We start from the raw sequence: 24,287 nt of genomic DNA on the forward strand, positions 1-24,287 counted from the left end.
CAGGAGGAGGCCCATTCAGCCCCTCGAGCCTGATACACAGGAACAGGAGGAGGCCCATTCAGCCCCTCGAGCCTGATACACAGGAACAAGAGGAGGCCCATTCAGCCCCTCGAGCCTGATACACAGGAACAGGAGGAGGCCCATTCAGCCCCTCGAGCCTGATACACAGGAACAGGAGGAGGCCCATTCAGCCCCTCGAGCCTGATACACAGGAACAGGAGGAGGCCCATTCAGCCCCTCGAGTCTGATACACAGGAACAGGAGGAGGCCCATTCAGCCCCTCGAGCCTGTTACACATGAACAAAGGCCCATTCGGCCCCTCGAGTCTGTTACACAGGAACAGGAGGAGGCCCATTCAGCCCCTGGAACCTGTTACATAGGAACAGGAGGAGGCCCATTCAGCCCCTGGAGCCTGTTATACAGGAACAGGAGGAGGCCCATTCAGCCCCTCGAGCCTGTTACACAGGAACAGGAGGAGGCCCATTCAGCCCCTCGAGCCTGTTACACAGGAACACTGTATGGAGTGGGGCTTGATCCTGTGACCTTCTGATGCCAGGGGATAGTGTTAACAACTGGGCCCTGGCTATTGTTTATAAATCGCTTTCCGCCCACGGGCCCTGACTGAGGCAGTCGCACTCGAAGGGCCCGGGTCCTGTGTGCTTTCTTTAAGTAGTGACGGAGCCATTCATGTCAGCTAAGGAGAGGCAGAAATCAGCTGTGTTCCCGCTCCTGATCCCTTCCCAGGGATCCTGCTGTGCGGCGGCCGGGGAAGGGAGAGACTGGGAGAGATCAGATTCAACCGTCATATAAAACGTTGAGCCCAGACACAGCCCATTGGGCCCCAGCGCTCCGTGCCGGGGTTTATGTTCCACACCAGCCCCCTCCCTCCCCTCTCCATCTCACCCCATCACCATATCCTTCTATACTTTCTCCCTCATGTCTTTATGCAGTTTCCCCTTAAATACATCGATACTGTTCACCTCAACCCCTCCCTGTGGGAGCGAGTTCCACATTCTCACCTCTCTCTGGGTAAAGAACTTTCTCCTGAATTCCCCATTGGGTTTATTACTGACTGTCTTATACTGATGGCCCCGAGTTCTGCTCGCCCCACACAAGTGGGAACATTTCCCCTACATCTCCCCGATCGAACCCCTTCATAATCCCGATCCCTCAGCCTTCCCTTTCCTAGAGCAAAGAGTCCGAAGCCAAACTCCAGCAAGTCCAAGAAACAGGAATTGATGTTTCAAATCAACCTAGTCATAAAGAACATCTTATTAAAGAGCTTTTTGAGTGAATTATACACAGCTTGACACTACATGATTGCTGGAGGACGGTTCTCTGGACAAATACCAGTAGTTTCATTAAAGTAGTTTTATATCGGCAAGAACCTTAAAATGGGCCAATGTTTAGTAAATCAAGCTTCACTTTCTTGTGTATTGTATTTAGCATCTCTGAACCATATCATTGCAAATAGTTGTACCTTTGAAGCTTGATTTACTAAACTTTGGCCCATTTTAAGGTTAATTTGCCCTAATAGTTATAAGCTCTCAGTTCTGGTATCAACCTTTTTTGCACCTTTTCCAGTACCCTCTATATCTTTTTTTTGTAATAGAGAGACCAGAACTGTTCACAATACTCCAAGTGTGGTCTAACCAAGGTTCGATACAAGTTCAACATAACTTCTCTGCCTTTCCATTCTCGTCCTCTAGAAATGACCCAGTGCTTCGTTAGCTCTTTGATAATGGCCTTATTAACCTGCGTGACTGCTTTTAGTGAGTTGTGAATCAGCGTGGGTGTGCTCCCCTCCCTGCCTGGTCTCCCACAAGACACGGGGCAGTTGGATGAGGAACCAAAGTAGGGAAAGCCAGTACCTGTGGAGCCTGTACTTTTACAGTTTTGGTCTCCTTGCCTAAGGAAGGATATACTTGCCTTCGAGTGAGTGCACCGAAGGTTCACCAGACTGATTCCTGGGATGGGGGGATTGTCCTATGAGGAGAGATTGAGCAGACTGGGCTTATACTCTCCAGAGTTTAGCAGAATGAGTTGATCTGATTGAAATGTGTAAGATTCTGAGGGAGATTGACAGGTGATTTTCCCTGGCTTGTAGAGTCTAGAACTGGGGGTTGTGGTGCATGATACACAAAAGGATAGTGTGCAGGTACAGCAAGTGATCAGGAAGGCCAATGGAATCTTGGCCTTTACTGCAAAGAGGATGCAGTATAAAAGCAGGGAAGTCTTGCTACAGTTATACAGGGTATTGGTGAGGCCGCACCCGGAGTACTGCGTGCAGTTTTGGTTTCCATATTTACGAAAGGATATACTTGCTTTGGAGGCAGTTCAGAGAAGGTTCACTGGGTTGATTCCGGGGATGAGGGTGTTGACTTATGAGGAAAGGGTGAGCAGGTTGGGCCTCTATCTCATTGGTATTCAGAAGAATGAGAGGTGATCATATCGAAACGAATAGAATTATGAGGGGACTTGACAAGGTGGATGCAGAGAGGATGTTTCCACTGATGGGGGAGACTAGAACTAGGGGGCATGATCTTAGAATAAGGGGCGGCCCATTTAAAACTGAGATGAGGAGGAATTTCTTCTCTTAGAGGGTTGTAAATCTGTGGAATTCTCTGCCCCAGAGAGCTGTGGAGGCTGGGTCATTGAATAAATTTAAGACAGAAATAGACAGTTTTTTAACTGATAAGGGAATAAGGGGGCGGGCAGGGAAGTGGACCTGAGTCCATGATCAGATCAGCCATGATTGTATTAAATGGCAGAGCAGGCTCGAGGGGCCGAATGGCCGACTCCTGCTCCTATTTCTGATGTTCTTCTGTTAACTGAGGGGCATGGTCTCAGGATAAGGGGTCGACCATTAATGACTGAGGTAAGGGAAAATGTCTTCATTCAGTGGGCTGTGAATCTTTGGAATTCTCTGCCCCAGAGAGCTGTGGATGATCAGTTGTTGCGTATACTCAAGACGGAGAATCGGGATCGGGCGGGAAAGTGGAGTTGAGGTCGAAGATCAGCCGTGATCTTGTCGAATGGCAGAGCAGGCTCGAGGGGCCGAATGGCCGACTCCTGCTCCTATTTCTCGGGCTGTGACTGGCGGCCAGTGTTGTATTGGGCTAAGCAGAGAGTGGGCGTTTGAGGAGAGATGAGAGGCGTTGTGGAGGAGTTTGCCTGCGCTAAGGCTTTTCCCCTGTCTGCCCCGCAGCGCGAGAAGGACCACATCCGGCGGCCCATGAACGCCTTCATGATCTTCAGCAAGCGTCACCGGGCGCTTGTTCACCAGCGGCACCCGAACCAGGACAACCGCACCGTCAGCAAGATCCTGGGCGAGTGGTGGTATGCACTGGGGCCCAATGAGAAGCAGAAGTACCACGACCTGGCCTTTCAGGTAGGAGCAGTTTGCCACGGCCCTTCCCCCTCCCTCCCCTCGCCCCGGGGTCAGGGCACCCAGCTCCAACAACAAGACCCATCACAGCAGTCTCGAAAGGGCGCGTCACTAGGAGCGCTGGAGGTGCCGAGAGATCTCGGGGTCCGTGTACAGGAATCGGTGAGAGCTCGTGGACAGGAACACACAATAATTAAACGGACGAAGGGAACGTTGTCCTTGATCTCGGGCCCTGGAATACACAGGGTGGGAGTTACCCTCCAGCAATACAGAGTCTCGGTCAGACCCCGTGTGCAGTAACTGTGCTCAGTTTTGGTCCCTCGACCCTCGGGGAGGAGATATCGGCCTCGGAGGGGGAGTAGTGCACATTCCCCAGAATGTTACCCCCGGGGCTGAAAGGGTTAACTAACGAGGGCATGCACAGACTGGGTTTGTATTCCCTCGAGTGTAGACCATTAACGGGCGATCTAATCGAGGTGTTGAACATTGTTAAAGGTAGATAGAGAGGGGGACTGTGTCCCCTGGTGGGGGGAGACCAGAACAAGGGGCAGAACCTTCAAATTCGAGCCCGGCCGAGCAGGGGTGATGTCACACAAAGGGCAGTGGGAATCTGCAACTCCCTCCCCCCAAAACATCGCTGAGGCTCGGGGGGGGGGGTGGTCAGTTGACAATTTCCAGCCTGAGGTTGCTGAATTTTTGTTGTGGAAGGGCAGTGAGGATTGCGGATCGATTGGGCACAGATCAGCCATGATCAGGCTCGAGGGTCTGGGCCTCCTCCTGTTCCTGTGTACCGTTAAGCACCTCGCTCATACCCTCCCCTCCTGCTCCTGGCCTATGAGAGGCTCAGCCACTCCCGGGGCAAGGGGGCTGCAACAGTGAGCAGCTGGACCCATTACTCTTCGGGGAGGTGCAGGAGCTTGAGCTTGGCTCAACACTGCAGGCGTTCCCCAGCCTCGGCTACACTTGGGTAGTCAGCTTAAACTAATGGTCCGGGGGTGAGGGGGGTGTGCCACAGAGAGGCTCCTGGACAAACTGGTCTCCGGATGTGGGCAGTGACAATCACAGGGACAAGTGAGGCCTTACAGCCGCTTCAACCTGTTACATAAGCACTCTGTGCTGTACCTGTCCTGGGAGTGTGTGATGGGACAGTGTAGAGGGAGCTTTACTCTGTATCTAACCCCCTGTACCTGCCCTGGGAGTGTTTGATGGGACAGTGTAGAGGGAGCTTTACTCTGTATCTAACCCCGTGCTGTACCTGCCCTGGGAGTGTGTGATGGGACAGTGTAGAGGGAGCTTTACTCTGTATCTAACCCCCTGTACCTGCCCTGGGAGTGTGTGATGGGACAGTGTAGAGGGAGCTTTACTCTGTATCTAACCCCCTGTACCCGTCCTGGGAGTGTTTGATGGGACAGTGTAGAGGGAGCTTTACTCTGTATCTAACCCCCTGTACCTGCCCTGGGAGTGTGTGATGGGACAGTGTAGAGGGAGCTTTACTCTGTATCTAACCCCCTGTACCTGCCCTGGGAGTGTGTGATGGGACAGTGTAGAGGGAGCTTTACTCTGTATCTAACCCGTTGGGGCGGAGTTTGGGTATGCGGCAGAGTGCCAGGGTTGGGTTGGCCGTGTGGGGGTGGTGTGAGCAGTTGGGCAGGGTTGGGATGGGGGCTCCAGCGCAGGTGAGTGAGCTGGGTGGGTCTGGCGGGTGTCGGAGGGGTGTTCGGGTGCGTTGATGTGCGGAACGGGAGGGGAGAGGTGGTGGGTCGGGTGGGTGTCGGGACGGTCAGTGCGGGGGTCGGGGTGAGCAGTGCGGGGGTCGGGGTGGGCAGTGCGGGGGTCGGGGCGGGCAGTGCGGGGGTCGGGGCGGGCAGTGCGGGGGTCGGGACGGTCAGTGCGGGGGTCGGGGTGAGCAGTGCGGGGGTCGGGGTGGGCAGTGCGGGGGTCGGGGCGGGCAGTGCGAGGGTCGGGGCAGGCAGTGCGGGGGTCAGGAGTCGGGGCGGGCAGTGCAGGGGTCGGGGCGGGCAGTGCGGGGGTCAGGTGTCGGGGCGGGCAGTGCGGGGGTCGGGGCGGGCAGTGCGAGGGTCGGGGCAGGCAGTGCGGGGGTCAGGAGTCGGGGCGGGCAGTGCAGGGGTCGGGGCGGGCAGTGCGGGGGTCAGAGGTCGGGGCGGGCAGTACGGGGGTCAGGGGTCGGGGCGGGCAGTGCGAGGGTCAGGGGTCGGGGCGGGCAGTGCGAGGGTCGGGGCGGGCAGTGCAGGGGTCGGGGCGGGCAGTGCGGGGGTCAGAGGTCGGGGCGGGCAGTACGGGGGTCAGGGGTCGGGGCGGGCAGTGCGAGTGTCGGGTCGGGGCGGGCAGTGCGGGGATCAGGGGTCGGGGCGGGCAGTGCAGCTGTCGGGGGTCGGGGCGGGCAGTGCGGGGGTCGGGGCGGGCAGTGCGGGGGTCGGGGCGGGCACTGCTGGGGTCGGGTGTCGGGGCGGGCAGTGCGGGGGTCGGGGCAGGCAGTGCAGGGGTCGGGGGTCGGGGCGGGCAGTGAGGGGGTCGGGGGTCGGCGAGGGCAGTGCGGGGGTCAGGGGTCGGGGCGGGCAGTGAGGGGGTCGGGGGTCGGCGCGGGCAGTGCGGGGGTTAGGGGTCGGGGCGGGCAGTGCGGGGTCAGGGGTCAGGCCGGGCAGTGCGGGGGTTCAGAGCGGGCAGTGCAGGGGTCAGGGGTTGGGGCGGGCAGTGCAGCGTACGGGGGTCGGGGCGGGCAGTGCGGGGGTGGGGGCGAGCGGGTCGGGGGTCGGGGCGGGCAGTGCTGGGGTCGGGGGTCGGGGCGAGCAGTGCGGGGGTCGGGACGGGCAGTGCAGGGGTCGGGGTTCGGGGCAGGCAGTGCAGGGGTCGGGGTTCGGGGCGGGCAGTGCGCGGGTCGGGGCGGGCAGTGCAGGAGTCGGGGCGGGCAGTGTGGGGGTCGGGGGTCGGGGCGGGCAGTGTGGGGGTCAGGGGTCGGGGCGGGCAGTGCGGGGGTCGGGGCGGGCAGTGCAGCGTTCGGGGTTCGGGGCGGGCAGTGCGGGGGTGGGGGCGGGCGGGTCAGGGGTCGGGGCTGGCAGTGCAGGGGTCGGGGGTCGGCGCGGGCAGTGCGGGGGTTAGGGGTCGTGGCGGGCAGTGCGGGGGTCGGGGCGGGCATTGCTGGGGTCGGGGGTCGGGGCGGGCACTGCGGGGGTCGGGGCGGGCAGTGCAGGTGTCGGGGGTCGGGGCGGGCAGTGTGGGGGTTGGGGCGGGCAGTGCGGGGGTCGGGGTGGGCAGTGCGGGGGTCGGGACGGGCAGTGCGGGGGTCGGGGCGGGCAGTGCGAGGGTCGGGGCAGGCAGTGCGGGGGTCAGGAGTCGGGGCGGGCAGTACGGGGGTCAGGGGTCGGGGCGGGCAGTGCGAGGGTCAGGGGTCGGGGCGGGCAGTGCGAGGGTCGGGGCGGGCAGTGCAGGGGTCGGGGCGGGCAGTGCGGGGGTCAGAGGTCGGGGCGGGCAGTACGGGGGTCAGGGGTCGGGGCGGGCAGTGCGAGTGTCGGGTCGGGGCGGGCAGTGCGGGGATCAGGGGTCGGGGCGGGCAGTGCAGCTGTCGGGGGTCGGGGCGGGCAGTGCAGGGGTCGGGGCGGGCAGTGCGGGGGTCGGGGCGGGCACTGCTGGGGTCGGGTGTCGGGGCGGGCAGTGCGGGGGTCGGGGCAGGCAGTGCAGGGGTCGGGGGTCGGGGCGGGCAGTGAGGGGGTCGGGGGTCGGCGAGGGCAGTGCGGGGGTCAGGGGTCGGGGCGGGCAGTGAGGGGGTCGGCGCGGGCAGTGCGGGGGTTAGGGGTCGGGGCGGGCAGTGCGGGGTCAGGGGTCAGGCCGGGCAGTGCGGGGGTTCAGGGCGGGCAGTGCAGGGGTCAGGGGTTGGGGCGGGCAGTGCAGCGTACGGGGGTCGGGGCGGGCAGTGCGGGGGTGGGGGCGAGCGGGTCGGGGGTCGGGGCGGGCAGTGCTGGGGTCGGGGGTCGGGGCGAGCAGTGCGGGGGTCGGGACGGGCAGTGCAGGGGTCGGGGTCCGGGGCAGGCAGTGCAGGGGTCGGGGTTCGTGGCGGGCAGTGCGCGGGTCGGGGCGGGCAGTGCAGGACTCGGGGCGGGCAGTGTGGGGGTCGGGGGTCGGGGCGGGCAGTGTGGGGGTCAGGGGTCGGGGCGGGCAGTGCGGGGGTCGGGGCGGGCAGTGCAGCGTTCGGGGTTCGGGGCGGGCAGTGCGGGGGTGGGGGCGGGCGGGTCAGGGGTCGGGGCTGGCAGTGCAGGGGTCGGCGCGGGCAGTGCGGGGGTTAGGGGTCGTGGCGGGCAGTGCGGGGGTCGGGGCGGGCATTGCTGGGGTCGGGGTTCGGGGCGGGCACTGCGGGGGTCGGGGCGGGCAGTGCAGGTGTCGGGGGTCGGGGCGGGCAGTGTGGGGGTTGGGGCGGGCAGTGCGGGGGTCGGGGGTTGGCGCGGGCAGTGCGGGGGTTAGGGGTCGAGGCAGGCAGTGTGGGGGTCGGGGGTCGGGGCGGGCAGTGCGGGGATCAGGGGTCGGGGCGGGCAGTGCAGCGGTCGGGGGTAGTGGCGGGCAGTGCGGGGGTCTGGGCTGGCACTGCTGGGGTCGGGGGTCGGGATGGGCAGTGCGGGGGTCGCGGCGGGCAGTGCAGGGGTCGGGGGTCGGGGCGGGCAATGAGGGGGTCGGTGGTCAGCGCAGGCAGTGCGGGGGTTAGGGGTCGGGGTGGGCAGTGCGGGGGTCGGAGTGGGCAGTGCGGGGGTAGGGGGTCGGGGCTGGCAGTGCGGGGGTCAGGGGTCGGGCCGGGCAGTGCGGGGGTTCGGGGCGGGCAGTGCAGGGGTCAGGGGTTGGGGCGGGCAGTGCAGCGTTCTGGGGTCGGGGCGGGCAGTGCAGCGTTCTGGTGTCGGGGCGGGCAGTGCGGGGGTGGGGACGGGCGGGTCAGGGGTCGGGGCTGGCTAGTGCAGGGGTCGGAGGTCGGGGCGGGCAGTGCAGGGGTCGGGGCGGGCAGTGCTGGGGTCGCAGGTCGGGGCGAGCAGTGCGGGGGTCAGGGGTTGGGGCGGGCAGTGCTGGGGTCGGGGGTCGGGGCGGGCAGTGCTGGGGTCGAGGGTCGGGGCGGGCAGTGCAGGGGTCGGGGGTCAGGGTGTTCAGTGCTGGGGACGGGGGTCAGTGCGGGGGTCGAAGGTCGGGGCGGGCAGTGCGGGGCTCGAGGCGGTCAGTGCGGGGGTCGGGGGTCGGGGCGGGCAGTGTGGGGTTCGGGGGCGGTCAATGCGGGGGTCGGGGCGGGCAGTGCAGCGGTCGGGGTGGTCTGTGCGGGGATCGGGGCGGGCAGTGCTGGGGTCGGGGGTCGGGGCGGTCAGTGTGGGGGTCGGGGGGCAGTGCGTGGGTCGGGGCGGTCAGTGGGGGGGTCGGGGGTCAGGGTGTTCAGTGCTGGGGTCGGGGGTCAGTGCGGGGATCGAGGGTCGGGGCGGGCAGTGCGGGGCTCGAGGCGGTCCGTGCGGGTCTCGGGGGTCGGGGCGGGCAGTGCGTGGGTTCAGGGCGGGCAGTGCGAGGGTCAGGGGTCGGTGCCGGCAGTGCGGGGATCAGGGGTCGGGGCGGGCAGTGCAGCGGTCGGGGGTCGGGGCGGGCAGTGCGGGGGTCGGGGCGGGCAGTGCGGGGGTCGGGGCGGGCAGTGCGGGGGTCGGGGCGGGCACTGCTGTGGTCAGGTGTCGGGGCGGGCAGTGAGGGGGTCGGGGGTCGGCGAGGGCAGTGCAGGGGTCAGGGGTCGGGGCGGGCAGTGAGGGGGTCGGGGGTCGGCGCGGGCAGTGCGGGGGTTAGGGGTCGGGGCGGGCAGTGCGGGGTCAGGGGTCAGGCCGGGCAGTGCGGGGGTTCAGGGCGGGCAGTGCAGGGGTCAGGGGTTGGGGCGGGCAGTGCAGCGTACGGGGGTCGGGGCGGGCAGTGCGGGGGTGGGGGCGAGCGGGTCAGGGGTCGGGGCTGGCAGTGCAGGGGTCGGGGCGGGCAGTGCGGGGCTCGAGGCGGTCCGTGCGGGTCTCGGGGGTCGGGGCGGGCAGTGCGTGGGTTCACGGCGGGCAGTGCGAGGGTCAGGGGTCGGTGCCGGCAGTGCGGGGATCAGGGGTCGGGGCGGGCAGTGCAGCGGTCGGGGGTCGGGGCGGGCAGTGCAGGGCTCAGGGCGGGCAGTGCAGGGGTCGGGGGTCGGCGCGGGCAGTGCGGGGGTTAGGGGTTGGGGCGGGCAGTGCGGGGGTCGGGGCGGGCATTGCTGGGGTCGGGGGTCGGGGCGGGCACTGCGGGGGTCGGGGCGGGCAGTGCAGGTGTCGGGGGTCGGGGCGGGCACTGCGGGGGTCGGGGCGGGCAGTGCAGGTGTCGGGGGTCGGGGCGGGCAGTGCGGGGGTCGGGGGTTGGCGCGGGCAGTGCGGGGGTTCGGGGTCGGGTCGGGCAGTGCGGTGGTCGAGGCAGGCAGTGTGGGGGTCGGGGGTCGGGGCGGGCAGTGCGGGGATCAGGGGTCGGGGCGGGCAGTGCAGCGGTCGGGGCGGGCAGTGCGGGGGTCGGGGGTTGGCGCGGGCAGTGCGGGGGTTCGGGGTCGGGGCGGGCAGTGCGGTGGTCGAGGCAGCCAGTGTGGGGGTCGGGGATCAGGGCGGGCAGTGCGGGGATCAGGGGTCGGGGCGGGCAGTGCAGCGGTCGGGGGTCGGGGCGGGCAGTGCGGGGGTCGGGGCGGGCACTGCTGGGGTCGGGGGTCGGGATGGGCAGTGCGGGGGTCGGGGCGGGCAGTGCAGGGGTCGGGGGTCGGGGCGGGCAATGAGGGGGTCGGGGGTCAGCGCAGGCAGTGCGGGGGTTAGGGGTCGGAGTGGGCAGTGCGGGGGTCGGAGTGGGCAGTGCGGGGGTAGGGGGTCGGGGCGGGCAGTGCGGGGGTCAGGGGTCGGGCCGGGCAGTGCGGGGCTTCGGGGCGGGCAGTGCAGGGGTCAGGGGTTGGGGCGGGCAGTGCAGCGTTCTGGTGTCGGGGCGGGCAGTGCGGGGGTGGGGACGGGCGGGTCAGGGATCGGGGCTGGCTAGTGCAGGGGTCGGAGGTCGGGGCGGGCAGTGCAGGGGTCGGGGCGGGCAGTGCTGGGGTCGCAGGTCGGGGCGAGCAGTGCGGGGGTCGAGACGGGCAGTGCGGGGGTCGGGGGTTGGGGCGGGCAGTGCTGGGGTCGGGGGTCGGGGCGGGCAGTGCTGGGGTCGAGGGTCGGGGCGGGCAGTGCAGGGGTCGGGGGTCAGGGTGTTCAGTGCTGGGGACGGGGGTCAGTGCGGGGGTCGAAGGTCGGGGCGGGCAGTGCGGGGCTCGAGGCGGTCAGTGCGGGGGTCGGGGCGGTCAGTGTGGGGGTCGGGGTTCGGGGCGGTCAGTGTGGGGGTCGGGGTTCGGGGCGGGCAGTGCGGGGGTTCGGGGCGGTCAATGCGGGGGTCGGGGCGGGCAGTGCAGCGGTCGGGGTGGTCTGTGCGGGGATCGGGGCGGGCAGTGCGGGGGTCGGGGCGGTCAGTGTGGGGGTCGGGGGGCAGTGCGTGGGTCGGGGCGGTCAGTGGGGGGGTCGGGGGTCAGGGTGTTCAGTGCTGGGGTCGGGGGTCAGTGCGGGGATCGAGGGTCGGGGCGGGCAGTGCGGGGCTCGAGGCGGTCCGTGCGGGTCTCGGGGGTCGGGGCGGGCAGTGCGTGGGTTCAGGGCGGGCAGTGCGAGGGTCAGGGGTCGGTGCCGGCAGTGCGGGGATCAGGGGTCGGGGCGGGCAGTGCAGCGGTCGGGAATCGGGGCGGGCAGTGCGGGGGTCGGTCGGGCGGGTCAGGGGTCGGGGCCGGCAGTGCAGGGGTCGGGGGTCGGGGCGGACAGTGCAGGGCTCGGGGTGGGCTGTGCGGTGGTCGGGGTCGGGGTCGGGGTGGGCAGTGCGGGGGTCAGGGGTCGGGGCGGGCAATGCGGGGGTCGGGGCGGGCAGTGCAGCGTTCAGGGGTCAGGGCGGGCAGTGCGGGGGTGGGGGCGGGCGGGTCAGGGGTCGGGGGTCGGGGCGGACAGTGCAGGGCTCGGGGCGGGCAGTGCAGGGGTCGGGGGTCGGTGCGGGCATTGCTGGGGTCGGGGTTCGGGGCGGGCTGTGCGGGGGTCGGGGCGGGCAGTGCGGGTGTCGGGGCGGGCAGTGCGAGGGTCAGGGGTCGGGGCCGGCAGAGCGGGGATCAGGGGTCGGGGCGGGCAGTGCAGCGGACAGTGCGGGGGTCAGGGGTCGGGGCGGGCAGTGCGGGGGTCAGGGGTCGGGGCGGGCAGTGCGTGGGTTCGGGGCGGGCAGTGCGGGGGTCAGGGATCGGGGCGGGCAGTGCGGGGGTCAGGGGTCGGGGCGGGCAGTGCGTGGGTTCGGGGCGGGCAGTGCGGGGGTCAGGGGTCGGGGCGGGCAGTGCAGCGTTCTGGGGTCGGGGCGGGCAGTGCGGGGGTGGGGACGGGCAGGTCAGGGGTCGGGGCTAGCTAGTGCAGGGGTCGGGGCGGGCAGTGCAGGGGTCGGGGGTCGGGGCGGGCAGTGCTGGGGTCGCGGGTCGGGGCGAGCAGTGCGGGGGTCGGGACGGGCAGTGCGGGGGTCGGGACGGGCAGTGCGGGAGTCGGGGGTTGGGGCGGGCAGTTCGGGGGTTGGGGCGGGCAGTGCGGGGGTCGGGGCGGGCAGTGCTGGGGTCGAGGGTCGGGGCGGGCAGTGCAGGGGTCGGGGGTCAGGGTGTTCAGTGCTGGGGTCGGGGGTCAGTGCAGGGATCGAGGGTCGGGGCGGGCAGTGCGGGGCTCGAGGTGGTCAGTGCGGGGGTCGGGGGTCGGGGCGGTCAGTGTGGGGGTCGGAGCGGGCAGTGCGGGGGTCGAGGGTCGGTGTGGGCAGTGTGGGGGTAAGGGCGGGCAGTGCGGGGGTCGGGGGTCGGGGCGGGCAGTGCTGGGGTAGAGGGTCGGGGCGGGCAGTGCAGGGGTCGGGGGTCAGGGTGTTCAGTGCTGGGGACGGGGGTCAGTGCGGGGGTCGAAGGTCGGGGCGGGCAGTGCGGGGCTCGAGGCGGTCAGTGCGGGGGTCGGGGGTCGGGGCGGTCAGTGTGGGGGTCGGGGTTCGGGGCGGGCAGTGTGGGGTTCGGGGCGGTCAATGCGGGGGTCGGGGCAGGCATAGCAGCGGTCGGGGTGGTCTGTGCGGGGATCGGGGCGGGCAGTGCTGGGGTCGGGGGTCGGGGCGGTCAGTGTGGGGGTCGGGGCGGTCAGTGGGGGGGTCGGGGGTCAGGGTGTTCAGTGCTGGGGTCGGGGGTCAGTGCGGGGATCGAGGGTCGGGGCGGGCAGTGCGGGGCTCGAGGCGGTCCGTGCGGGTCTCGGGGGTCGGGGCGGGCAGTGCGTGGGTTCAGGGCGGGCAGTGCGAGGGTCAGGGGTCGGTGCCGGCAGTGCGGGGATCAGGGGTCGGGGCGGGCAGTGCGGGGGTCAGGGGTCGGGGCGGGCAGTGCAGCGTTCTGGGGTCGGGGCGGGCAGTGCGGGGGTTCGGGGCGGGCAGTGCGGGGGTCAGGGGTCGGGGCGGGCAGTGCAGCGTTCTGGGGTCGGGGCGGGCAGTGCTGGGGTGGGGACGGGCAGGTCAGGGGTCGGGGCTGGCTAGTGCAGGGGTCAGGGCGGGCAGTGCAGGGGTCGGGGGTCGGGGCGGGCAGTGCTGGGGTCGCGGGTCGGGGCGAGCAGTGCGAGGGTCGGGGCGAGCAGTGCGGGGGTCGGGACGTGCAGTGCGGGAGTCGGGGGTTGGGGCGGGCAGTGCGGGGGTCGGGGGTTGGGGCGGGCAGTGCGGGGGTCGGGGGTTGGGGCGGGCAGTGCGGGGGTCGGGGGTTGGGGCGGGCAGTGCGGGGGTCGGGGCGGGCAGTGCTGGGGTCGAGGGTCGGGGCGGGCAGTGCAGGGGTCGGGGGTCAGGGTGTTCAGTGCTGGGGTCGGGGGTCAGTGCGGGGGTCGAGGGTCGGGGCGGGCAGTGCGGGTCTCGAGGTGGTCAGTGCGGGGGTCGGGGGTCGGGGCGGTCAGTGTGGGGGTCGGAGCGGGCAGTGCGGGGGTCGAGGGTCGGTGTGGGCAGTGTGGGGGTAAGGGCGGGCAGTGCGGGGGTCGGGGGTCGGGACGGGCAGTGCGGGGGTCGGGGAGGGCAGTGCGGAGGTCGAGCATCGGGGCGGTCAGTGCGGGGATCGGAGCGGGCAGTGCGGGGGTCGAGGGTCGGTGTGGGCAGTGTGGGGGTAAGGGCGGGCAGTGCGGAGGTCGGGGGTCGGGGCGGTCAGTGCGGGGGTCGGGGGTCGGTGTGGGCAGTGTGGGGGTAAGGGCGGGCAGTGCGGGGGTCGGGGCGGGCAGTTCGGGGGTCGGGGAGGGCAGTGCGGCGGTCGGGGAGGGCAGTGCGGGGGTCGGCGAGGGCAATGCGGGGGTCGGGGGTCGGGGCGGGCAGTGAGGGGGTCGGGGGTCGGGGTGGGTAGTGGGGGGGTCGGGGGCCGGTGTGGGCAGTGTGGGGATCGGGGCGGGCAGTGCGGGGGTCAGGGGTCGGGATTCGGGGCGGGCAGTGCGCGGGTCGGGGCGGGCAGTGCGGGGGTCAGGGGTCGGGGCGGGCAGTGCGGGGGTCGGGGCGGGCAGTGCAGCGTTCTGGGGTCGGGGTGGGCAGTGCGGGGGTGGGGGCAGGCGGGTCAGGGGTCGGGGCTGGCAGTGCAGGGCTCGGGGCGGGCAGTGCAGGGGGGTCGGGGGTCGGGGCGGGCAGTGCAGGGCTCAGGGCGGGCAGTGCAGGGGTCGGGGGTCGGCGCGGGTAGTGCGGGGGTTAGGGGTCGTGGCGGGCAGTGCGGGGGTCGGGGCGGGCATTGCTGGGGTCGGGGGTCGGGGCGGGCAGTGCAGGTGTCGGGGGTCGGGGCGGGCAGTGTGGGGGTCGGGGCAGGCAGTGCGGGGGTCGGGGGTCGGAACGGGCAGTGCGGGGATCAGGGGTCGGGGCGGGCAGTGCAGCGGTCGGGGGTCGGGGCGGGCAATGCGGGGGTCGGGGCGGGCACTGCTGGGGTCGGGGGTTAGGATGGGCAGTGCGGGGGTCGGGGCGGGCAGTGCAGGGGTCGGGGGGCGGGGCGGGCAATGAGGGGGTCGGGGGTCAGCGCAGGCAGTGCGGGGGTTAGGGGTCGGGGTGGGCAGTGCGGGGGTCGGAGTGGGCAGTGCAGGGGTAGGGGGTCGGGGCGGGCAGTGCGGGGGTCAGGGGTTGGGGCGGGCAGTGCAGCGTTCTGGGGTCGGAGCGGGCAGTGCTGGGGTCGCAGGTCGGGGCGAGCAGTGCGGGGGTCGGGACGGGCAGTGCGGGGGTCGGGGGTTGGGGCGGGCAGTGCTTGGGTCGGGGGTTGGGGCGGGCAGTGCTGGGGTCGAGGGTCGGGGCGGGCAGTGCAGGGGTCGGGGGTCAGGGTGTTCAGTGCTGGGGACGGGGGTCCGTGCGGGGGTCGAGGGTCGGGGCGGGCAGTGCGGGGCTCGAGGCGGTCAGTGCGGGGGTCGGGGGTCGGGGCGGTCAGTGTGGGGGTCGGGGTTCGGGGCGGGCAGTGTGGGGTTCGGGGCGGTCAATGCGGGGGTCGGGGCGGGCAGTGCAGCGGTCGGGGTGGTCTGTGCGGGGGTCGGGGCGGGCAGTGCTGGGATCGGGGGTCGGGGCGGTCAGTGTGGGGGTCGGGGGGCAGTGCGTGGGTCGGGGCGGTCAGTGGGGGGGTCGGGGGTCAGGGTGTTCAGTGCTGGGGTCGGGGGTCAGTGCGGGGATCGAGGGTCGGGGCGGGCAGTGTGGGGCTCGAGGCGGTCAGTGCGGGTCTTGGGGGTCGGGGCGGGCAGTGCGTGGGTTCAGGGCGGGCAGTGCGAGGGTCAGGGGTCGGTGCCGGCAGTGCGGGGATCAGGGGTCGGGGCGGGCAGTGCACGGGTCGTGGGTCAGGGCGGGCAGTGCGGGGGTCGGGGCGGGCAGTGCGGGGGTCGGGGGTCGGCGCGGGCAGTGCGGGGGTCCAGGGTCGGTCAGGTAGTGCGGGGGTTCGGGGCGGGCAGTGCGGGTGTCGTGGCGGGCACTGCAGGGGTCGGGGTGTCAGTGCGGGTAGTCGGGGCGGTCAGTGCGGGGGTTGGGGGTCGGGGCGGTCAGTGCGGGGGTCGGGGGTCGGGGCGGTCAATGCGGGGGTCGGGGCGGGCAGTGCGGGTGTCGGGGCGGGCAGTGCAGGGGTCGGGGGTCGGGGCGGGCAGTGCGGGGGTTAGGGGTTGGGGCGGGCAGTGCGGGTGTCGGCGCGGGCATTGCTGGGGTCGGGGGTCGGGACGGGCAGTGCGGGGCTCGGGGCAGGCAGTGCAGGGGTCGGGATTCGGGGCGGGCAGTGCGCGGGTCGGGGCGGGCAGTGCGGGGGTCAGGGGTCGGGGCGGGCAGTGCGGGGGTCGGGGCGGGCAGTGCAGCGTTCTGGGGTCGGGGTGGGCAGTGCGGGGGTGGGGGCGGGCGGGTCAGGGGTCGGGGCTGGCAGTGCAGGGCTCGGGGCGGGCAGTGCGAGGGTCAGGGGTCGGGGCCGGCAGTGCGGGGATCAGGGGTCGGGGCGGGCAGTTCAGCGGTCAGTGCAGGGGTCAGGGGTCGGGGCGGGCAGTGCGGGGGTCAGAGGTCGGGGCGGGCAGTGCGGGGGTCAGGGGTCGGGGCGGGCAGTGCGGGGGGTCGGGGCGGGCAGTGCAGGGGTCGGGGGTCAGGGCGGGCAGTGCGGGGGTCGGGGCGGGCAGTGCGGGGGTTAGGGGTCGGGGCGGGCAGTGCGGGTGTCGGCGCGGGCATTGCTGGGGTCGGGACGGGCAGTGCGGGGGTCGGGGCAGGCAGTGCAGGGGTCGGGGTTCGGGGCGGGCAGTGCGCGGGTCGGGGCAGGCAGTGCAGGGGTCGGGGGTCGGGACGGGCAGTGCGGGGGTCGGGGCAGGCAGTGCAGGGGTCGGGGTTCGGGGCGGGCAGTGCGCGGGTCGGGGCGGGCAGTGCAGGGGTCGGGGTTCGGGGCGGGCAGTGCAGGGGTCGGGGCGGGCAGTGCGGGGGTTAGGGGTTGGGGCGGGCAGTGCGGGTGTCGGCGCGGGCATTGCTGGGGTCGGGGGTCGGGACGGGCAGTGCGGGGGTCGGGGAGGCAGTGCAGGGGTCGGGATTCGGGGCGGGCAGTGCGCGGGTCGGGGCGGGCAGTGCGGGGGTCAGGGGTCGGGGCGGGCAGTGCGGGCGTCGGGGCGGGCAGTGCAGCGTTCTGGGGTCGGGGTGGGCAGTGCGGGGGTGGGGGCGGGCGGGTCAGGGGTCGGGGCTGGCAGTGCAGGGCTCGGGGCGGGCAGTGCAGGGGGGTCGGGGCGGGCAGTGCAGGGCTCAGGGCGGGCAGTGCAGGGGTCGGGGGTCGGCGCGGGCAGTGCGGGGGTTAGGGGTCGTGGCGGGCAGTGCTAGGGTCGGGGCGGGCATTGCTGGGGTCGGGGGTCGGGGCGGGCAGTGCAGGTGTCGGGGGTCGGGGCGGGCAGTGTGGGGGTCGGGGCAGGCAGTGCGGGGGTCGGGGGTCGGGGCGGGCAGTGCGGGGATCAGGGGTCGGGGCGGGCAGTGCAGCGGTCGGGGGTCGGGGCGGGCAGTGCGGGGGTCGGGGCGGGCACTGCTGGGGTCGGGGGTTGGGCTGGGCAGTGCGGGGGTCGGGGCGGGCAGTGCAGGGGTCGGGGGTCGGGGCGGGCAATGAGGGGGTCGGGGGTCAGTGCAGGCAGTGCGGGGGTTAGGGGTCGGGGTGGGCAGTGCGGGGGTCGGAGTGGGCAGTGCGGGGGTAGGGGGTCGGGGCGGGCAGTGCGGGGGTCAGGGGTTGGGGCGGGCAGTGCAGCGTTCTGGGGTCGGAGCGGGCAGTGCAGCGTCCTGGGGTCGGGGCGGGCAGTGCTGGGGTCGCAGGTCGGGGCGAGCAGTGCGGGGGTCGGGACGGGCAGTGCGGGGGTCGGGGGTTGGGGCGGGCAGTGCTGGGGTCGGGGGTTGGGGCGGGCAGTGCTGGGGTCGAGGGTCGGGGCGGGCAGTGCAGGGGTCGGGGGTCAGGGTGTTCAGTGCTGGGGACGGGGGTCCGTGCGGGGGTCGAGGGTCGGGGCGGGCAGTGCGGGGCTCGAGGCGGTCAGTGCAGGGGTCGGGGGTCGGGGCGGTCAGTGTGGGGGTCGGGGTTCGGGGCGGGCAGTGTGGGGTTCGGGGCGGTCAATGCGGGGGTCGGGGCGGGCAGTGCAGCGGTCGGGGTGGTCTGTGCGGGGGTCGGGCGGGCAGTGCTGGGATCGGGGGTCGGGGCGGTCAGTGTGGGGGTCGGGGGGCAGTGCGTGGGTCGGGGCGGTCAGTGGGGGGGTCGGGGGTCAGGGTGTTCAGTGGGGGGGTCGGGGGTCAGGGCGGGGATCGAGGGTCGGGGCGGGCAGTGTGGGGCTCGAGGCGGTCAGTGCGCGTCTTGGGGGTCGGGGCGGGCAGTGCGTGGGTTCAGGGCGGGCAGTGCGAGGGTCAGGGGTCGGTGCCGGCAGTGCGGGGATCAGGGGTCGGGGCGGGCAGTGCAGCGGTCGGGGATTGGGGCGGGCAGTGCGGGGGTCGGGCGGGCAGTGCAGGGGTCGTGGGTCAGGGCGGGCAGTGCGGGGGTCGGGGCGGGCAGTGCGGGGGTCGGGGGTCGGCGCGGGCAGTGCGGGGGTCCAGGGTCGGTCGGGTAGTGCGGGGGTTCGGGGCGGGCAGTGCGGGTGTCGTGGCGGGCACTGCAGGGGTCGGGGTGTCAGTGCGGGTAGTCGGGGCGGTCAGTGCGGGGGTCGGGGGTCGGGGCGGTCAGTGTGGGGGTCGGGGTTCAAGGCGGGCAGTTTGGGGTTCGGGGCGGTCAATGCGGGGGTCGGGGCGGGCAGTGCGGGTGTCGGGGCGGGCAGTGCGGGTGTCGGGGCGGGCAGTGCGAGGCTCAGGGGTCGGAGCCGGCAGTGCGGGGATCAGGGGTCGGGGCGGGCAGTGCAGCGGTCAGTGCGGGGGCCAGGGGTCGGGGCGGGCAGTGCGGGGGTCAGGGGTCGGGGCGGGCAGTGCGTGGGTTCGGGGCGGGCAGTGCGGGGGTCAGGGATCGGGGCGGGCAGTGCGGGGGTCAGGGGTCGGGGCGGGCAGTGCGTGGGTTCGGGGTGGGCAGTGCGGGGGTCAGGGGTCGGGGCGGGCAGTGCAGCGTTCTGGGGTCGGGGCGGGCAGTGCGGGGGTGGGGACGGGCAGGTCAGGGGTCGGGGCTGGCTAGTGCAGGGGTCGGGGCGGGCAGTGCAGGGGTCGGGGGTCGGGGCGGGCAGTGCTGGGGTCGCGGGTTGGGGCGAGCAGTGCGGGGGTCGGGGCGAGCAGTGCGGGGGTCGGGACGGGCAGTGCGGGAGTCGGGGGTTGGGGCGGGCAGTGCGGGGGTCGGGGGTTGGGGCGAGCAGTGCGGGGGTCGGGGCGAGCAGTGCGGGGGTCGGGACGGGCAGTGCGGGAGTCGGGGGTTGGGGCGGGCAGTGCGGGGGTCGGGGGTTGGGGCGGGCAGTGCGGGGGTCGGGGCGGGCAGTGCTGGGGTCGAGGGTCGGGGCGGGCAGTGCAGGGGTCGGGGGTCAGGGTGTTCAGTGCTGGGGTCGAGGGTCGGGGCGGGCAGTGCGGGGCTCGAGGTGGTCAGTGCGGGGGTCGGGGGTCGGGGCGGTCAGTTTGGGGGTCGGAGCGGGCAGTACGGGGGTCGAGGGTCGGTGTGGGCAGTGTGGGGGTAAGGGCGGGTCAGTGCGGGGGTCGAAGGTCGGGGCGGGCAGTGCGGGGCTCGAGGCGGTCAGTGCGGGGGTCGGGGGTCGGGGCGGTCAGTGTGGGGGTCGGGGTTCGGGTCGGGCAGTGTGGGGTTCGGGGCGGTCAATGCGGGGGTCGGGGCGGGCAGTGCAGCGGTCGGGGTGGTCTGTGCGGGGATCGGGGCGGGCAGTGCTGGGGTCGGGGGTCGGGGCGGTCAGTGTGGGGGTCGGGGGGCAGTGCGTGGGTCGGGGCGGTCAGTGGGGGGGTCGGGGGTCAGGGTGTTCAGTGCTGGGGTCGGGGGTCAGTGCGGGGATCGAGGGTCGGGGCGGGCAGTGCGGGGCTCGAGGCGGTCCGTGCGGGTCTCGGGGGTCGGGGCGGGCAGTGCGTGGGTTCAGGGCGGGCAGTGCGAGGGTCAGGGGTCGGTGCCGGCAGTGCGGGGATCAGGGGTCGGGGCGGGCAGTGCGGGGGTCGGGGGTCGGGGCGGGCAGTGCTGGGGTAGAGGGTCGGGGCGGGCAGTGCAGGGGTCGGGGGTCAGGGTGTTCAGTGCTGGGGACGGGGGTCAGTGCGGGGGTCGAAGGTCGGGGCGGGCAGTGCGGGGCTCGAGGCGGTCAGTGCGGGGGTCGGGGGTCGGGGCGGTCAGTGTGGGGGTCGGGGTTCGGGGCGGGCAGTGTGGGGTTCGGGGCGGTCAATGCGGGGGTCGGGGCGGGCATAGCAGCGGTCGGGGTGGTCTGTGCGGGGATCGGGGCGGGCAGTGCTGGGGTCGGGGGTCGGGGCGGTCAGTGTGGGGGTCGGGGCGGTCAGTGGGGGGGTCGGGGGTCAGGGTGTTCAGTGCTGGGGTCGGGGGTCAGTGCGGGGATCGAGGGTCGGGGCGGGCAGTGCGGGGCTCGAGGCGGTCCGTGCGGGTCTCGGGGGTCGGGGCGGGCAGTGCGTGGGTTCAGGGCGGGCAGTGCGAGGGTCAGGGGTCGGTGCCGGCAGTGCGGGGATCAGGGGTCGGGGCGGGCAGTGCGGGGGTCAGGGGTCGGGGCGGGCAGTGCAGCGTTCTGGGGTCGGGGCGGGCAGTGCAGGGGTTCGGGGCGGGCAGTGCGGGGGTCAGGGGTCGGGGCGGGCAGTGCAGCGTTCTGGGGTCGGGGCGGGCAGTGCTGGGGTGGGGACGGGCAGGTCAGGGGTCGGGGCTGGCTAGTGCAGGGGTCAGGGCGGGCAGTGCAGGGGTCGGGGGTCGGGGCGGGCAGTGCTGGGGTCGCGGGTCGGGGCGAGCAGTGCGAGGGTCGGGGCGAGCAGTGCGGGGGTCGGGGCGAGCAGTGCGGGGGTCGGGACGTGCAGTGCGGGAGTCGGGGGTTGGGGCGGGCAGTGCGGGGGTCGGGGGTTGGGGCGGGCAGTGCGGGGGTCGGGGCGAGCAGTGCGGGGGTCGGGACGGGCAGTGCGGGAGTCGGGGGTTGGGGCGGGCAGTGCGGGGGTCGGGGGTTGGGGCGGGCAGTGCGGGGGTCGGGGCGGGCAGTGCTGGGGTCGAGGGTCGGGGCGGGCAGTGCAGGGGTCGGGGGTCAGGGTGTTCAGTGCTGGGGTCGGGGGTCAGTGCGGGGGTCGAGGGTCGGGGCGGGCAGTGCGGGTCTCGAGGTGGTCAGTGCGGGGGTCGGGGGTCGGGGCGGTCAGTGTGGGGGTCGGAGCGGGCAGTGCGGGGGTCGAGGGTCGGTGTGGGCAGTGTGGGGGTAAGGGCGGGCAGTGCGGGGGTCGGGGGTCGGGACGGGCAGTGCGGGGGTCGGGGGTCGGGGAGGGCAGTGCGGAGGTCGAGCATCGGGGCGGTCAGTGCGGGGATCGGAGCGGGCAGTGCGGGGGTCGAGGGTCGGTGTGGGCAGTGTGGGGGTAAGGGCGGGCAGTGCGGAGGTCGGGGGTCGGGGCGGTCAGTGCGGGGGTCGGGGGTCGGTGTGGGCAGTGTGGGGGTAAGGGCGGGCAGTGCGGGGGTCGGGGCGGGCAGTTCGGGGGTCGGGGAGGGCAGTGCGGCGGTCGGGGAGGGCAGTGCGGGGGTCAGCGAGGGCAATGCGGGGGTCGGGGGTCGGGGCGGGCAGTGAGGGGGTCGGGGGTCGGGGTGGGTAGTGGGGGGGTCGGGGGCCGGTGTGGGCAGTGTGGGGATCGGGGCGGGCAGTGCGGGGGTCAGGGGTCGGGGCGGGTAGTGCGGGGGTCGGGGCGGGCAGTGCAGCGTTCAGGGGTCAGGGCGGGCAGTGCGGGGGTGGGGCGGGCGGGTCAGGGGTCGGGGCTGGCAGTGCAGGGGTCGGGGGTCGGGGCGGACAGTGCAGGGCTCGGGGCGGGCAGTGCAGGGGTCGGGGGTCGGTGCGGGCATTGCTGGGGTCGGGGGTCGGGGCGGGCTGTGCGGGGGTCGGGGCGGGCAGTGCGGGTGTCGGGGCGGGCAGTGCGAGGGTCAGGGGTCGGGGTGGGTAGTGCGGGGGTCGGGGCGGGCACTGCGGGTGTCGGGGCGGGCAGTGCGAGGGTCAGGGGTCGGGGCCGGCAGTGCGGGGATCAGGGGTCGGGGCGGGCAGTGCAGCGGTCAGTGCGGGGGTCAGGGGTCGGGGCGGGCAGTGCTGGGGTCAGGGGTCGGGGCGGGCAGTGCGGGGGTCAGGGGTCGGGGCGGGCAGTGCGGGGGGTCGGGGCGGGCAGTGCGGGGGTCAGGGCGGGCAGTGCGGGGGTCGGGGCGGGCAGTGCGGGGGTTAGGGGTCGGGGCGGGCAGTGCGGGTGTCGGCGCGGGCATTGCTGGGGTCGGGGGTCGGGATGGGCAGTGCGGGGGTCGGGGCAGGCAGTGCAGGGGTCGGGGTTCGGGGCGGGCAGTGCGCGGGTCGGGGCAGGCAGTGCAGGGGTCGGGGGTCGGGACGGGCAGTGCGGGGGTCGGGGCAGGCAGTGCAGGGGTCGGGGTTCGGGGCGGGCAGTGCGCGGGTCGGGGCGGGCAGTGCAGGGGTCGGGGTTCGGGGCGGGCAGTGCAGGGGTCGGGGCGGGCAGTGCGGGGGTTAGGGGTCGGGGCGGGCAGTGCGGGGGTCGGGGCGGGCAGTGCAGCGTTCTGGGGTCGGGGTGGGCAGTGCGGGGGTGGGGGCAGGCGGATCAGGGGTCGGGGCTGGCAGTGCAGGGCTCGGGGCGGGCAGTGCAGGGGGGTCGGGGGTCGGGGCGGGCAGTGCAGGGCTCAGGGCGGGCAGTGCAGGGGTCGGGGGTCGGCGCGGGTAGTGCGGGGGTTAGGGGTCGTGGCGGGCAGTGCGGGGGTCGGGGCGGGCATTGCTGGGGTCGGGGGTCGGGGCGGGCAGTGCAGGTGTCGGGGGTCGGGGCGGGCAGTGTGGGGGTCGGGGCAGGCAGTGCGGGGGTCGGGGGTCGGAACGGGCAGTGCGGGGATCAGGGGTCGGGGCGGGCAGTGCAGCGGTCGGGGGTCGGGGCAGGCAGTGCGGGGGTCGGGGCGGGCACTGCTGGGGTCGGGGGTTAGGATGGGCAGTGCGGGGGTCGGGGCGGGCAGTGCAGGGGTCGGGGGGCGGGGCGGGCAATGAGGGGGTCGGGGGTCAGCGCAGGCAGTGCGGGGGTTAGGGGTCGGGGTGGGCAGTGCGGGGGTCGGAGTGGGCAGTGCAGGGGTAGGGGGTCGGGGCGGGCAGTGCGGGGGTCAGGGGTTGGGGCGGGCAGTGCAGCGTTCTGGGGTCGGAGCGGGCAGTGCTGGGGTCGCAGGTCGGGGCGAGCAGTGCGGGGGTCGGGACGGGCAGTGCGGGGGTCGGGGGTTGGGGCGGGCAGTGCTGGGGTCGGGGGTTGGGGCGGGCAGTGCTGGGGTCGAGGGTCGGGGCGGGCAGTGCAGGGGTCGGGGGTCAGGGTGTTCAGTGCTGGGGACGGGGGTCCGTGCGGGGGTCGAGGGTCGGGGCGGGCAGTGCGGGGCTCGAGGCGGTCAGTGCGGGGGTCGGGGGTCGGGGCGGTCAGTGTGGGGGTCGGGGTTCGGGGCGGGCAGTGTGGGGTTCGGGGCGGTCAATGCGGGGGTCGGGGCGGGCAGTGCAGCGGTCGGGGTGGTCTGTGCGGGGGTCGGGGCGGGCAGTGCTGGGATCGGGGGTCGGGGCGGTCAGTGTGGGGGTCGGGGGCAGTGCGTGGGTCGGGGCGGTCAGTGGGGGGTCGGGGTCAGGGTGTTCAGTGCTGGGGTCGGGGGTCAGTGCGGGGATCGAGGGTCGGGGCGGGCAGTGTGGGGCTCGAGGCGGTCAGTGCGGGTCTTGGGGGTCGGGGCGGGCAGTGCGTGGGTTCAGGGCGGGCAGTGCGAGGGTCAGGGGTCGGTGCCGGCAGTGCGGGGATCAGGGGTCGGGGCGGGCAGTGCAGCGGTCGGGGATTGGGGCGGGCAGTGCGGGGGTCGGGCGGGCAGTGCAGGGGTCGTGGGTCAGGGCGGGCAGTGCGGGGGTCGGGGCGGGCAGTGCGGGGGTCGGGGGTCGGCGCGGGCAGTGCGGGGGTCCAGGGTCGGTCGGGTAGTGCGGGGGTTCGGGGCGGGCAGTGCGGGTGTCGTGGCGGGCACTGCAGGGGTCGGGGTGTCAGTGCGGGTAGTCGGGGCGGTCAGTGCGGGGGTCGGGGGTCGGGGCGGTCAGTGTGGGGGTCGGGGTTCAAGGCGGGCAGTTTGGGGTTCGGGGCGGTCAATGCGGGGGTCGGGGCGGGCAGTGCGGGTGTCGGGGCGGGCAGTGCAGGGGTCGGGGTGTCAGTGCGGGTAGTCGGTGCGGTCAGTGCGGGGGTCGGGGGTCGGGGCGGTCAGTGTGGGGGTCGGGGTTCAAGGCGGGCAGTTTGGGGTTCGGGGCGGTCAATGCGGGGGTCGAGGCGGGCAGTGCAGCGGTCGGGGTGGTCTGTGCGGGGATCGGGGCGGGCAGTGCTGGGGTCGGGGGTCGGGGCGGTGAGTGTGGGGGTCGGGGGGCAGTGCTTGGGTCGGGGCGGTCAGTGGGGGGGTCGGGGGTCAGGGTGTTCAGTGCTGGGGTCGGGGGTCAGTGCGGGGATCGAGGGTCGGGGCGGGCAGTGCGGGGCTCGAGGCGGTCCGTGCGGGTCTCGGGGGTCGGGGCGGGCAGTGCGTGGGTTCAGGGCAGGCAGTGCGAGGGTCAGGGGTCGGTGCCGGCAGTGCGGGGATCAGGGATCGGTGCGGGCAGTGCGGGGGTCGGGCGGGCGGGTCAGGGGTCGGGGCCGGCAGTGTGGGTGTCGGAGCGGGCAGTGCGGGAGGTCGGGGTGGGTAGTGCGGGGGTCGGGGTGGGCAGTGCGGGTGTCGGGGTGG

The 24,287-nt window shown here is 72.8% G+C and overlaps 2 protein-coding genes across 2 annotated transcripts in view; one reads left to right on the forward strand and one right to left on the reverse strand.

Annotated features, from left to right (window-relative positions):
* The window catches only part of LOC139245758 (protein capicua homolog), a 206,190-nt gene extending 201,817 nt beyond the window's left edge, over nt 1-4,373 (forward strand). The window contains exons 6-7 of the mRNA XM_070871275.1: nt 3,209-3,391; nt 4,296-4,373. Coding sequence (XP_070727376.1) covers nt 3,209-3,391; nt 4,296-4,373 — 261 coding nt within the window. The remainder of the gene's footprint in view (nt 1-3,208; nt 3,392-4,295) is intronic.
* A 94-nt stretch (nt 4,374-4,467) lies between these two features.
* The window catches only part of LOC139245759 (protein capicua homolog), an 88,116-nt gene continuing 68,296 nt past the window's right edge, over nt 4,468-24,287 (reverse strand). The window contains exon 6 of the mRNA XM_070871276.1: nt 4,468-4,515. Within this exon, the coding sequence (XP_070727377.1) occupies nt 4,468-4,515 (48 nt within the window). The remainder of the gene's footprint in view (nt 4,516-24,287) is intronic.

The sequence above is a fragment of the Pristiophorus japonicus genome, unplaced genomic scaffold, assembly GCF_044704955.1.
Source record: "Pristiophorus japonicus isolate sPriJap1 unplaced genomic scaffold, sPriJap1.hap1 HAP1_SCAFFOLD_234, whole genome shotgun sequence".
Lineage (NCBI taxonomy): Eukaryota > Metazoa > Chordata > Chondrichthyes > Pristiophoridae > Pristiophorus > Pristiophorus japonicus.